The sequence below is a fragment of the Osmerus eperlanus genome, chromosome 6 (genome assembly GCF_963692335.1).
Source record: "Osmerus eperlanus chromosome 6, fOsmEpe2.1, whole genome shotgun sequence".
NCBI classification, from domain to species: Eukaryota; Metazoa; Chordata; class Actinopteri; order Osmeriformes; family Osmeridae; genus Osmerus; species Osmerus eperlanus.
In genome coordinates, this window is record NC_085023.1 from 11,307,493 (window position 1) to 11,322,689 (window position 15,197).

General features: G+C 40.9%; 1 protein-coding gene across 1 annotated transcript; it reads right to left on the bottom strand.

Annotated features, from left to right (window-relative positions):
* Positions 1 to 901: 901 nt before the first annotated feature.
* On the bottom strand, positions 902 to 13,825 carry b3gnt2b (UDP-GlcNAc:betaGal beta-1,3-N-acetylglucosaminyltransferase 2b). The gene is made up of 3 exons (XM_062463457.1): positions 13,525 to 13,825; positions 9,468 to 9,574; positions 902 to 5,269 (listed from the first exon to the last, which is right to left on the bottom strand). Exon 3 carries the CDS (start codon positions 5,242 to 5,244, stop codon positions 4,045 to 4,047), a length of 1,200 nt encoding a protein of 399 aa, XP_062319441.1. The 5' UTR covers positions 5,245 to 5,269; positions 9,468 to 9,574; positions 13,525 to 13,825; the 3' UTR covers positions 902 to 4,044.
* Between the last annotated feature and the right edge of the window lie 1,372 nt (positions 13,826 to 15,197).

Consider the following 15,197-nt stretch of genomic DNA (forward strand, 5'->3'; position numbering starts at 1 on the left):
AGAGGTGAATGAGTTTGTGTTTACAGTATGTCTGTGAAGCTTGTGTTCCTATGAAGACTTTTGTTCAGCACTGCTGCCCTCTGCTGCCCTAATCTGCTAATCACACGCAGAAGGATTAACCTGGCCAGAACAGAAGTTTGTGTACTGAGAGATGGAACCTAAGAACAATTGATATCTTGTACACACAATGATGCCAGGGCACTGTAAAGCTATATCCCTTACACATAAAAAATTAAACAGAACTACTAAATATTAAAGTCATAAAAATGTTATATGACAAAGACATCACCATACTCCCAGGTTACTTCACTGACATCTACTGTATGTAATTACCCAGGCTCAGCACAACTTTTATATTTCAGAATTCTCCCTGAAGTGTGGCTGATAAGAGTTAGTGATTATCAATTACAGACCTGGTTCATCATGCCATGCTGTAAACCTCTGACAATAGACATTAAGGCCCAGTTTCCCAGACATGGATTAACCCTAGTCCTAGACTAAAAACTTTTCAATGGAGATCTTGGTTGAATTTTTCTTACTTTGGGACTAGGTTTAATCCATGTCTGGGAAACTGGGCCTAAATCAATTATGTCAAAGTTCTTCTTTTTACTTTTAGTAGGCTACGTACTGCAGCTGTCCTTACAAAGTCTGTACTGTTGCAAGCAGTATCCCCCCCAAAAATCTGAAAATTGCACCTTGACCTTCTTGCTCAAACATCCATCACATTTTATAGTGCAAAATGTGAATATTGTTATTTTATGTTTTTATTATTTCATTGAAATGTTACTTTGTAGATAAACCCAGAGAGCAAGACTATACCCCGGTGCTTCTGAGGTTCCTAAAATGTCACCTTTGTTTATCTACCGTCCTTCATGTATACACTCAGTAACTAAGATTCAGCAGAATGAAACAATTTTTAATCCATATGTGATTGACAATTAATTTTACAGTTCATTTTACAAATGAAAATATTTCCCTTTAAAATATTTTAGGCTGATACACACTGTTCTCTTTTCAGATTTCAACACACATCATTGATGATGCTTTACTCATCACAGACCTGTCAACAATGTAGTTCTCTGTTGCCCCATTGGCAGCTTAGGGATGGTTTTAAAAACCCCTTCTCTATGTAACATTGTAAGGCAAAAAAAACTGTTGCTTGATGGTCTGGCTCTAATAAACAAAAGAGGGAACAATTGTTCACACCATTTGCAAAAACAACAATTACCCAATATTTACTAAAAAAACATTCAATTATACTTTAATGAAATTATCAAAGCCATAAAATAAGAATCACCGTATTTCTTGGGAAACCCATATAAACAGAAGTTGACGGAACAATGGATGTATATGCTTCTTAATTTAACTCAATTAACAACAGACAGACACATTTTGGTATACATGTATTTATAGTGCAGAAGGAGTCCAGGTCTAACCATACACAATTAGAACATGCTTCAAAAAGGTTTGGGCTGACTTAACAATAAAATGCAGGAGCAGTTGATGAACACAGTGTCCTGATACAGTAAAATTGTATCTAATGTCAGCATGAGTTTTTTACAGAAGCAATACAGACAACAGGAGTAAACAAATGATTTAACGCAGCAAATAAAAGTATTTTTCTCACAGTGAATATGTTATGCATATCATATGTCAGTGATGCTAAAACTTGCAACTCCAATTGAAAGGTTAGCAAGATATCGTGTTTTCTCACAGCAACAACAATAAAGAGCATTCATCTTAGAGAACTTGTAAAATTGTATCTAATGTCAGCATGAGTTTTTTACAGAAGCAATACAGACAACAGGAGTAAACAAATGATTTAACGCAGCAAATAAAAGTATTTTTCTCACAGTGAATATGTTATGCATATCATATGTCAGTGATGCTAAAACTTGCAACTCCAATTGAAAGGTTAGCAAGATATCGTGTTTTCTCACAGCAACAACAATAAAGAGCATTCATCTTAGAGAACTTGAGAAATCAGTTGTCACCTAAACATAATTACCTTTAAAATGTCCAAATGAACCTCTGAAATGTAGATACTGATACTGGAACCGTAACAAAGACACAAATGATTTGCATCAAACTAGAATGAGTTTTGGAAATTGTTGTCAATTATAAACGTACCAACTGACTTCCATTATGTATAAATGGAGATGCCACAAAGTCTAAATTTGTCACAAAGTTTAAACTTGGAACTAAATGGACAGTACTGTGAACACCAAGACCTTGAAACTTCCTAAGGCTATCTGCATGACTTCGAGACGTCACTTGTTAGCAGATGCTCAAGTAATGGTTAAATAATAATGGCTAAATGGATAACAGAACATATGACAATTTACACTTGTAAACATTCTCCTAGCTTCTGACCTGACAGCACCAGGTGCAACACGCAAGAAAATTGACCGAACTGTTCGAAAACGTGTCAATGAATAGACCCCCTGCTCAGCAGATCCAGTGAGATGTGGGTACACTCAACTGCATTACGCTGCATGTTCTAGGTACCACTATAATACTTTTCAGATGTGTCCTTTTCCTCTTCCTACTGTATCAAAGTCTTCCTCATTCCCATGAGAAGACTTCCCTCATGAAATGAGCAGTGAAGTGGAATATGGATGAGAGAATCCTATTCACACAAGTCATACAAGGAAGAGAGGAAGCGTTTGAACAAGACCTTTTGGTTCATTGGGGCCACTTAAAACACCAGCTCCCGTATCTAAAATGGAACTGTAGACACCTGTCCAGCAGGTGGCGCTCCAACTACATTATTAGGAAGCAGAAACACCGGACTGAAATTGTGCATCATCCCTCCCATACATAGCTAGCATGAGATATGTCTTTGCAATGTAACAGAACAGAGAAATTGCAACAAACAACACCCAAAACATTATAACTGTAAATCCAGCAAAGCATTATGCAGGGAATAAATACATTTAACTTAAAATAAACCCACAAATCAGTGAACAAAATGCATTTCAATAAAAGGACAAATCCAAAACGAACAAAACACATTATTAAAGGCTCATGCTTTTAACGACGTATGGGGAAATGGAAAGCTTGGGTTCAAAATCAGAATCTTGGTCCTGTGCGTATGCACAGGACCAATATTTCGGTTTTCAGAAGGAAGAGCAATAACTTACAGGCATAGCTGAATGGCCAAGGAAGATGATCAAACATTACTTTTTCTCTGGGCTTTGGTCTCGATTAAAAAATATTTTCTACAATTCTGACCAGCCAGAGAGACAGAAGAAGTCATCTTAACTGGAGTTTCGAAGAAAAGAGGACAGCATTTGGATTTATTTTAACACTTTTCACCTATAGAACAGAACAGCCAGACAATAGTGTGTTCAGGCTCTTTACTCTATTCCCTGAAGTGTGCACTCTCGATTCCCTTCATGAATATAAAAATATGGGATTGCTTTTAAAACAGTCTCATTCAGCTTCATTTGAAATTAGAGAGGTAGGGATGCTTTAGAGAATGAGTTAATCATTATATACACTTCAGGGAAGAGGGTACAGTAATTGGAACACGCCACTACTTAAACACCTATTTGTTTCTTAATACAGTCCCTTCAGGGGACAGACACACAATGTTAAAAGAATCATAACGGCCATATAAATATTTGGGATATAAATATGTGCACGCAAAAACTGGATAGGTTAATGTGGGGGAGGCCTGTGAGGAAGTATAGAGGACTTTTGGTCGCAACACTGTGAACCATTTTAAGTTACACTTACACGATCGTGCCATTATGCCCTCAATCAGTTAGTTGTTAAAATGACAATGACAATCTTTGGTTCTACTTTAAGAAAGCTGGGGTAAACAACAGTGAAAGTTCCAAGAATCATCATTGTGATAAACACCAAGCTGCCGATGTCCAAAGCTTACAGGCATGGCCCCAGCAAAATAAAAACAACAGTGGACACTTAAACCCTTTATAATTTTTTTTTTTTTAAAGTGACGACTCCTACACATTAGCCACTGAGTGGCCACCACCAGTTCTCACTGACGAGAGAAAACGCCCTTGCCCACAAAGAAGGTCACTGGCAGTTCAAGTCAGGGTTGTTGAGCCAAGACCAGATCTGAATCATCTCCTGCGGTGTCCTGCTGTGCACCAACATCAGACTCTTGTAGGCGCAAGGGTTGGTCCTGTACTTTTCTTCAATGTCAAAAGTCCTAAAGCCCTTATGCTTTTCGGGAGCAAGGCCCATCTTCCTGAGGCACATGCCAGTGTAGACATCGTCTATGGGGTAAAGTGCCACACGCTGGGAGACGTTGTGCAGACGGTGTGCCAGGTCCCCAGAATACAAGTACCCACCACCCCCAGCATAGGGCGGGTAGGTCCCCACAAACATGCTCTCCGGGATGAAGTACTTCACCTTCTTGTCGCGATGCGGCCCAGCGTTGGTGATCACGTCGCCCACAAACAGGTTGCGAGCCTTGGGCCCCGTCAAGCCCTTGAGGAACTCTAAGATGCGCAGGGTGTTGACGAAAACGTCATCGTCACCTTTGAAGATGAACTTGGCATCGGGGCACTGGGTCCGCATCCAGTCGAGGAACAGCACCTCCTTCACGGTCAGGTTAAAGAAAGAGTCCCGGTAGTCCCACTGGAGGATGTCGTGGTGCTGAATGCTCTCGTAGCGTAGCATCCTGGAGAGGTCCGGATGGTGGTCGACTGCTGTGGCGTTGCCTAGCAGGAAGACCGTGGCGACTGTCTGATTGGCCATAAGGCCCGCACGACCCCAAGACTCGCGGATGGCCTGCCGCCGGTCGAAGTGCGGCGCGAGGGATTTGACGGCCAACAGCAAAAAAGGCTTCTCTTTGCAGATGTGTGGCTGGTCCACCACTAAGGGGTAGGTACGACAGCGCATGTACAGGAGGAAGTCTTTATAGCGCTCTGGTAGGGAGTTGAAGTCTTTGACCCGAGTGGGGACTCGGAAGTCTGGCTGACAGGGGTTGAGTTTCAGGCCTGTGTCGTTGAGCCAATCCACAACCTTGGCATCTAGAGCACTGTTATTGGCTGCAAAGATGGGATTGTGCTGGAGGTCCAGGATCTGCTGTTGGTGGTTCCAGTAGGCCTGGTGAGGAGTCTGTTTGGCCCAGAAGGGTTTGGATGGCACATGTACCTTTTGGTGCTCGTTCTTGTCCTGCCCGCTGTTGCGGGACATGAGGATGAAGATAAAGAGGTTGACCATCATTACCGTCCCCAGGACCTTGAGGTTCCTCCGCAGCAAGCCCATCTCTCAGTCCTCTCCCTCTCACCCCCTTTACACAACAGAGAGAAAAGAGGGATGTGATAAAGGAACTAATTGTAGACAACATACACAATCACATGAACAAACACATTGTGGGGGAAACGTCTACATTTAAAATCTAATTTCCACTCAGTTCAGTCACGATGGCATTTGACAAAATATAAAAATATAAAAGAGAGCTTTGAAATGCCCAAAGAGCCTAATTTGAAGTTATTTAAGGAATAGATGTGTTTAGGCAAGACTACAGCAGTCATGTGCCACATTCCAAAGCCCCCATGATACCAATCACAACATTAATGGAAGCAAAAAGATATTTTGGCTAAGTAAAACAACATAATGTATAAAGAATAATTATAATAATCATCACCGACTGAACATCTTGAGAGTTTTACGATATGGCTCCAGCTTTCAACAGAAAACTTCAGTCATTAGTTCTGCCTGAACGGACACAATATCGTAGGTTAAACCTGTGACATATCTGTGTGTGTGTGTGTGTGTGCTACCATTCATCAGGGGCCAAGCTGCATATGGCTGTTTCTAGACAGTTTCAGATGGGACGTTAGAATCTGTGTAATTCTGCACAATTTAGACACCATGCGTGCTGTTTTAGTCAGTGGGATATGACAAAAGGCAAAGAGAGAAAGTACGCATAAATAATAACAGTTTACTTGGTCTACAATGGTTATTTGTTAACATATCAATTAAGCAATTTATGACAAAAAGATGAACAGCTTGAGCCCAGTAATATAATTTGTTAATTTGGACCACTAAGGAATTATGCCTAATTTACTACCAATTTGTTTAAATTGTGCTCATTATCGAAGGGAAAGGTTTGCCACTCAACCACCCAGGGAAGCTTCTAAGTTCTTGCTCTCCAGAGGTAAAATGGATTCCCCGTTCAACTACGCAACTCACAGTCACTGCTGACTTCTCGATGAGGTCTGAAGACAGTAGTCTGGACCTCAGAGCACTGTACGCAAACACTTAAATATACATTACTTCTCGTGGTATATGTGAAACTGGCCCTTTTGTGTATAAGGAATTTGTTGCATCTTAAAAAACATACCCCGTTACCAACCATGGTAAAACTGTTCCTGTCCTGATTATCAACTGCACCATGGAGGGTAATGAATGCCGCTTTTGACAAAAGGTGTCTGCTAGAACTTATACATGTAATAAATTATAAAATTTTGCAGTAAAGACAGTGTGCGAAGGTGCGATATGAACTCTCCCACTATTCAACTGATAGATGTTCACTAGAATTGTAGATATACACACTTATCCATGGGAGAGAGACCACCAGAGGCATTAAGAGTGTCCCAGTGTGTGGCAGTGCACTTTTTTGCCTTCTGTTTGAGGCATTTGTTTTTCATATTGTCAACGGCAACCTGGCACCCACAACATTTACTGTTGTCATTATTTGTCTACATTGAAGCTGCTTGGCCTTGTTTGTGATCCCACTACTAAGGCCATCAAACAAGGTTCCTCCAACTCTATTTTGTAAATGGATACATCCATTTAATGTACTGTATAATTTCTCTTTTTAAAGTTATTGTCTTTGCAAGAATCACTCATTGTCCAGAACGGGTTCATCGAGAAAATTATTGGGAAACCAGACTAATTAACAACCTAATTTCAACAACCATGCAAGGTCAAATATGGGAGTTAATGGGGTGTGGACAAGGAGCTTGTTTACGTGCGCACAATCACAAGTAAATTAGGATGCATGAAAACAAAAGTGTGTGCCTTTCGGATACGCAGTTGTTTTCATATATCTCAGAAAAACGTTTCCAGTTTTCTGAGATTCGGTATGCATTTTGAACCGATTAATTTACACAGATGTAGCCCTGGGTCCTTTGTCTAGACAGAACAAATAAAGTTTGTGAGAGACTTGTCACCAGTGTTGGATTACTGTAATAATATTACTTTTGTCTGTAACGCAGTAATGTAACGCGTTACTGATAACTTCAGTAATCGCATTACAGTTACTTATAAAAAATGTTTTGCGTTACTTGCATTACTGCAATCTGCAGGAAAAATAAAAAAATAAAACTCCCTTTTACAGTACGTGTGTTTGCGTAACACTCGTCACTTTGACCTTAGCCCCAAAATTCAAGAGGCGAAAACATAATAGCAGAGCCGCTTAGGACACCGTTTATGGGATGGAAGTATGCACATTACTTTGTTTCAGTAGCGCAAAAGGGCAAAAACTTAACTGTACAATGTACATTGTGCCCAGGCCAAAAACACCTCTCCACCGCCGCGAACACAACTTCTAATCTTTTAAAACATCTTCAACGGCAACATGCCAACTCCAGATTAGTAGCTAAAGATCAACGTAGTGACACTGATGCCGATAAAAGTTTGCCGTTGCCGACACCAGCTAAACAGCCACGACTGCACTTCCAACAGCAGGTTACCAAATCAAGAGTTAAACAGGCTTGTAGGAGCATATATAGTTGAGGAAATGTGGCCTGTTTCGACAGTGGAATCGCCGTCTTTCCGTAACATCTTGTGTATGTCGCATTATAATAAGAATTTGAGATGATTTGGGCATATATATATATGGTACATATATTGTTATTTGGCAAGTAAATTATAGTGCATCTCAGGTGATGTTACGGAGTAATCCAAAAGTAATGTAACTAGTAGTGTAACTAGTTACTTTCAGCAGCGAGTAATCTAGTAAAGTAAAGCATAGTAGGACATTCAAAGTTTTGTGAGAGGCAATTTCACAAAAAAAAACGTCTTTATGCAAAAATAACGTTGAATCTGAAGATAATTTGGATTAACATTAGGCGTATTAAATGTCAGATTCTACCTGTATGAACTCCCCATGCCCCCACTCCTACCCACCCCCACCAAATCAAGTCAAACAGACTGGTAAACACAGAACAATACAGCCTTTCAGATGTGAGTTTGCCTCGAGTTTCTGTTCTTGGCAGTAACTTGCGTTTCTCCTGCTCTGATACCATTCAAATGAGCTCTTGGTGTGTCTTTCAATTTGTCTTCCGTGCGTTTTGGAGACCCTCTTCTAATTCAAAAGCAACCATCTACCATACACTGACATGGACTTCCATAGTCACAATTCATGAATGCAAATACACACCATAAGTGTTTTGCAGTAATACAACATTTAAAATAAAATCTCACTTGACTTTGAAGTGTGCACTTGACACAACTCCATGTAGATTGCACCACTGGATTTAGGAGCATTTAACTAATGAAAGACTGGGCTAGACTGAGTGTGCATATTTCTGTCACCACTCCAATATTTTAGCCTCCCTATTTGGGAGTGAAATAAGTGTGTATCTTGTCCTTTTCTGTTCCACCTTTCCTTCATCACGAGCCATCTAGCTGCCTCCATTTCTCTTCCCTTTGTGTCTTTACTTTCACCTGTTCCCTCCCTTTCTGTATGTGTGCTAATGTCATTTGCTTCTTAGCAACACTTCTGTACGAATGCCTCAGATTTTCTCCCTTCCTAACTCGCCCCCCCTCTATCTGTATGTTTATCCCTTCCTCACTCTCCTCCCACGAAATGCAACAACATCAATAAGGATAGTGATGAAATGACAATGAGAATATTATATAATATTGATACCCTAAAAGGCTATCAAAAACAGGAAGTGAAATCTCTCCACCTCCGTCCCAAAGGACCCTCTTCGGGCTTCTCTTCTCTTGCCAACACAAACAAGGAGACTTGTGGAAAATCACCAGGCGTGGCTTTTCAATAGGGATATAAGGATGACTTGCTGCAGCCCAGTTAAGGAATATAACTGGGTTACAATTAGTTTCCATGTCAGTAACAAACTGTGATCCTAGTATGGATTTGTTTGGCTTACAATACAGGCAACAGTTAGATTGTAGGCTAGTTCATGATTGTTTGGACAACCTTGAACGTAAGCAGAAAAGGGAATATCTTCATTCATAGATTCATCAAATAGAGAGGCCACAAGAAAGCCATTTACTTATTCTGCAATATCTTAACAACTAAGCACAACAACACATGAATACGTGAACACCCCGACACGCCCGTTTTCAGGACTCCATTAGACAAATGGATCTAGCACCCAGGGAACAAGGGAGGGGTTTCTTCTGTTTATTGGTTAAATGGTTGGTACATTTGAACCTGTGTGGGGGCAGGGTCGAACACAGGCTTAAACAATGGGGGAGAGGGAGAGGAAGGCAATGTTTGTGTGTTGTCTTACCAGTGCTGTGAGATTGAGTGTTTTGTAGGTAGTCTCCTCCCTGTCTGTGGTCTCAGCTATTAACCCATTCTGAGCTGCACATCACTGAGGAGGAGTGGGCCAGCAAACTGTGGGGAAAGGAATAAACACAGTTTAGACAAAACTAAGCCTTACTTCATACAAAAGTCCAGTCAAAAGTCAAAGTACAAAGTCAATAAACATTTACATTTAGTCCTTTAGCAGACGCTCTTATCCAGAGCGACTTACAGTAAGTACAGGGACATTCCCCCGAGGCAAGTAGGGTGAAGTGCCTTGCCCAAGGACACAACGTCATTTGGTTGGCTTAGCCGGGAATCGAACTAGCAACCTTCTGATTACTAGCCCGATTCCCTCACTCAGCCACCTGACTCCCTTTAAATATCATTCTTCCTTTTGTATATTGAGATTTAAAATCGATCGATAACACTATCACCCATCCACTATTCAACCTTGTTAGAATAGTGATTACCTTGGAGGGGAGGGAGGCATGTAGTTTGAGAGATAAAACAACCAGTTTGAAAACCAATTTAAAAGGCAGGATTTGCAAGTGTGGTATTCCTCACCAAAAAACTAAACCAGTGTTTGTCCGTACAAAAATTCTAAATTGGTCCCATTTTGGAATGTAGTTACTATGTTTTCACCTGACTTATCTCTCCCCTCAGGCACTGCAGGTGAGCATATATTGGTTCCTTAGCACAATAAAGACAGTTGATTCAACCAAATCAGGTTCAGTTGAACGAGTTGAGTAGAATTTGGAGTATCCTGTGAAGAGAGGCCTCAATATCTAACTGACTACTCAAGTAAGGGGTCAAAGCATAACCAAAACTGCAGTTACACAAATATTTACACACCAGCAATAATTAACTGGGTGGTATCTCCAAAGCAGTCTCACAGAGTGGGCTTCCTACATCGAGGCTATGCTGACAAAAGTGAATTTCCAAAGGAAGAACGTGAATGCGAGTCGTGCTTTCTGAAGTATCAAGTTCTGTTTTTAGTTCTCTGTTCTTGTGTCAAAAAGCAATTTTGTGGAAATGAAAAGTGAAAGGGCTCAAAGGAGGATGAGCACCAACTCTCACAAATACTAACCTGAAGCAACACACATGCTTTTCTTTAGTAGAGAGGTGGAAAAAGGGAGGGGGGAGAGAGACATAGAGAGAATAAAGGGGGAGGGGTCACGAAGGCATGGTGTGAAGAAAAAGCACCACAAATAGTTCATGACGCAGGGGAGTGGTGTCGCTGTCTCAGTTTGGGCGGGTACACCAAATGTCTAGCGTGTCCAACAATATTCACACTGTACATGAGATTCTGTGACTCGGAATCACACACGCCAACGTAGTAGGGGCTTGAAGGACTGGAGTGTACTGATGATCATGAGACTCTCATTCTGACAGGTCATGCACCTCTACTAACAGTATGAATTGTGCACACACATGCACTCCCATGTCTTGGATTCCAGGCCCACTGCCTTGCACTGAGACGTTGTTGCTCTTACTGGTAGCATTCCAACTACCCAAACCAACAACTAACACAGTGACTACAACTTGCATTTTCTTAGCCAATCAATCTCCTACTACTGGAACCTGGATGAAAACAGATGTAAGGGTAGAAACATGAACCTAAACAGCATCCACCTGCAAAGACTTGAGCAGGGTTAAACATTTACATTTTAGTCATTTAGCAAACGCTTTTATCCAAAGCGACTTACAAGAGAGAGCATACAAAAAGCGCATGGGTCAATGGTCATATACAATGAGATAGCCCCCAAAAAAATTCGGGTAGCCAAAACATGACGCATACATTGTGAAAAGAAAATATGTGCCAAGGAGTGGAACCACAAGAGCATGTAGTTAAAGAAATTTCAATTAAACAACATAATCCTCAAAAGTAAACCCAAAATGACTGCAACATAATATACAGTGTTTAAATAAAATACTTCTGGGGTCCTTGCCTTTATGTTTCCTCCTTGCATGAGCCATTACAAATAAAGTGCATTTGCGTGTGTCAAATCTGAGTTGCTGTCTAATACATGTCTCTGTACAGACATGCTCACCGTTTCTAAATGCACACCAACCAAAACAGGAACGGGCAGAAAAATCCAGATAGTGGTTTTTAGGTTGCCCAACAACCTTTTCTATAGCCAAAGGAACTGAGGATGGAATAGATGCGTCCCAAAACATACATGTCCTTTTGTTTTACATTAGATGCCTTTAATGAAATATTCCTGCCATTCTTTGACCCGTGTACCAAGTTTGTCATTCACCATCAAAGTGCTGGCACTACATCAATCCCACTTCAGATATGCTAGCACAAAGTGCATTCCTCCCCTCTTGTGTTTACACATATGTGTGTGTGCGTGTGTTTGTATTTCTGGACTCTGGAGTATTTCTGGAGTTGTGTGTGTATGCTTTTGTGTGGCTGTATGCTTGCATGCAGACTGTGTGTTTGCCTCAAGTATGTTGAGTTGATTTATAGTTATTGTGTGCCTTCACTCCAAAGACTAATATCCTGTTCCCCATTTGGCTGCAAGCAGTTTCAACAGTCAGGAGAAGCATGTCAAACACTGATATAACCAGGGGCTTATCTGTTCAACTGTAACTTTTGAATTTGGCAAGGTTGTTCCAAATAAAATGGATGAAAATTGCCAACATCGGAAGGGGTTCATCATGTTCCATATAAAAGACATAAAAAACTGTATTGCAGTGCAATGAAATGTGCCTACTTACTGCCTAGTCAGTGTGACTGACCATATTTGTCACACTGAAAACTGAACTTGACCATAACCTGAGTGGTGTGTTTAATGCACAACATAAAACTACAGAAACACAGCAACTTTACACCCTGGCTCCTTGTGTAGTCTTACTGAGAAGCATTGTCTGACAGTTTACGCCACTATGACACTACCCAATTCAAATAACAGCAGAGAGTGATTCATTTCTGTTCCCAGGTTACAGTGTGTGTGTACCATTAACACTTTGGGGAACAATTGGGGATTCACTTCCTCTCTTTGGACAATTCACTGACACATTGCATTAACAATACACCACATCAGTCACAAGTAACACATGACTTCAACACCACTTCTCTTTTCCCTTTGTATGGATTCGTTACACGTATAGACTTATGACACATATAGCGTACCCTTGACAAAGCAGAGACACAGTTTTGTTTCTTGGGAGTAAGGTGGTATTTTGACACTGCGTTTGAAAGGACTTCCCTCAAGAGTTGCAACACACACCATTCTCTCTGTGGTTGATTAGATTTTGTTGTTGTTGATTTATTATTGTATAACTTCTTTATTAATGTGTAAAGAGGTATAGGCTACACCAAATGGTCAGGGATTTGCATTTCTTCTTTTTGGACTACTAATAACTTGACAGTCAATGAGAGATCCCAATCCATCCTAACCTGCCTGATAGTCTCCATCTTTTCTTGCGCAAGAGAGCATAAGTGCAAGAGCGACATCCGTTCGACAAGACCTATATTAAGCCTTCCTTGATACATTTGTTGAGTCGTAGACCCATTCGTACTGTAGAAGACCCGTTAGTCTGTACTCATGCACTGTAGATTTAGCAGATTTAATCTTTTGTTATTAAATTGAATAATTGTGGTTGGACTGAATCAGTGTGGTATTCTACAACAATTATCTAACGTGTAAGGTTTTAAAAAACGGTGTGGGTGGCTGGGCAATGCCTTCGGATGGACGTGGAAATTTCCACAAACCTTTGAGTCTAGTGAAAAATCATTAAAGAAGATTAAGGCCCACATAGCCGATATCTCACTACAAGCAATCGCCTAAAACTATCAGCTCCAACTCAAAAAAGCCTCTCGCTGCTTGTAACCCTTGAAGTAGGAGACACATTGAAAGTGCGCCAGCAACTATAGCTACAACTTTGTGCACTTATCCTACCGACAAAGCTTTATTTTAAGAGGTTCATACCCGACACATAGCCTAAGCTCTTTTTTTCAAAAAAGCAACAACAACAAAGCCAAAAAGGCAACATTACAGTAGGCTATAACAACCTTTCAAACTTGACTTTACCTTCACGTCACTTTAAATGAAAAAAAGTTTGGTCGCGGATGAAATCGCCACCTACACAGACAAATCGAGATGTATCTTCAGAAAAAGTCTTAACTCCGTCGGCGCATATCTTCACGGTCACCGGTTTAGTAACTAAAGGTAACAAAGGTTTAAGGAAACTTTTAACTAGTAGTTGGTCTGACCATTTTTTTAATCCAAGTGTCTTGACGTCGCTCCCTGTTAACCGAACTTGTCAAATAACGAACACCAGTACCCATTTATCCAACCTATAACAGGAACAGTGGTTTATTTGGTTACCTTGTCCTCGTGTAATGCGCACGCACTTATCTAGCATATGATAGAGCAGAAAACAGGCCCCTCCTAAAAGGTATTACGTAGTCTTTGTTATTCACGAAAAACAGGGCGGGGTAGTAGCCTACCGCGAGTTCTTAAACCCGTTTTCATGATCAGTTGAGGGTTATAGCTAATTATCTGCCCGTTCTAATCATAAAGTAATGATTTACAAGGCGTGGGAAGTTAGTAGGCCTAGCCATTGAAAATATTAGTTTAATTTTTACCCCAGCTTGCAGCCACCACCACCCTCTCCACAGTCTCTCCCCTCTCTCTCTCTGTCTCACAGTCTCACAAGGACATGCAACAATTCACAGATCTATGTGTGCAGACGAAGTGTGCCGAGGTGGCCGACCTGTTTCTCTAACTCTTAAGAGTAAGTGGATTATGTGGATATTTCCTGTTCGTTTGGGGTCCTAGGATTCGTACATCTTCCAGTCACTTTCAGTGACTCCTTACCCTGACAACAATGACTTGTTATGGTTATGGAAAATAGACTTAATATGACAAAATTGTTTTGGCCTCCTAAATAGTTGTAAACCACCAGTGTATTTGTTTATGCTCAAAGGCACGCGTGTCATTTTGTACATTGTTTTATTGTGTGTCAGTGTGTAGGACTGTGTGTGCTATTTTCGGGAGTCTCTATTTTAGGGCAGATGGATGACTCCCATTCATGATCAGTCCCAAATGAGTGTGTGTGTTGTGTGGAGTGTTATGGGTGTATTATGATGTAATCACCACAGCAAGGTGGCTTCTCCCTAACCTAAAGGAGGTGTGTGGGTGCGTGTGTGTGTGTGTGTGCGTGTGTGTGTGTGTGTGTGTGTGTGCGTGTGTGTGTGTGTGTGTGTGTGTGAGTGTGTGTGTGAGTGTGTGTGTGAGAGTGACTGAGTGAGTGAGTGTGAATCCATTTTGGCCCACACCTGTGTCCTTCAATACATTTGAAACAATTGAAAAGTTGTGATTCTAGTGTCAATTTCACATTAGACACTTCACAGTGTTGCCACACTGGGGTGAATGCTTTTACAGTAAATGCAGTTTTTGTATTTAAAATATATTTTTTATTTACATTCAACTGACAATATGTAAGTATGCACATACTCAAGCCTGTATAGCATGTGATGCATGTCAGGGTTAGGGCCAGGGTGCTGAACTGCTTTGTTTAAAAGAGCTTCAGATACTACATAGAAACTATTTTCCAGGCTAACCGCACTAACTTGTCAGAGAGGCCTTGGAGCACAACAAAGGTTGTCTGAGAGTGAAAGCACAGACAGAGAGCTAAAACTCAGGCATCTCTAGTGGGCTGTCTGCTAGTGTGCCAGGTTACCTCAGAGTGTTGCCATGGC

What these genes read in the sequence shown, in the direction of transcription:
- b3gnt2b (XM_062463457.1), bottom strand. Translation starts at nt 5,244, where the DNA reads ATGGGCTTGCTGCGGAGGAACCTCAAGGTCCTGGGGACGGTAATGATG.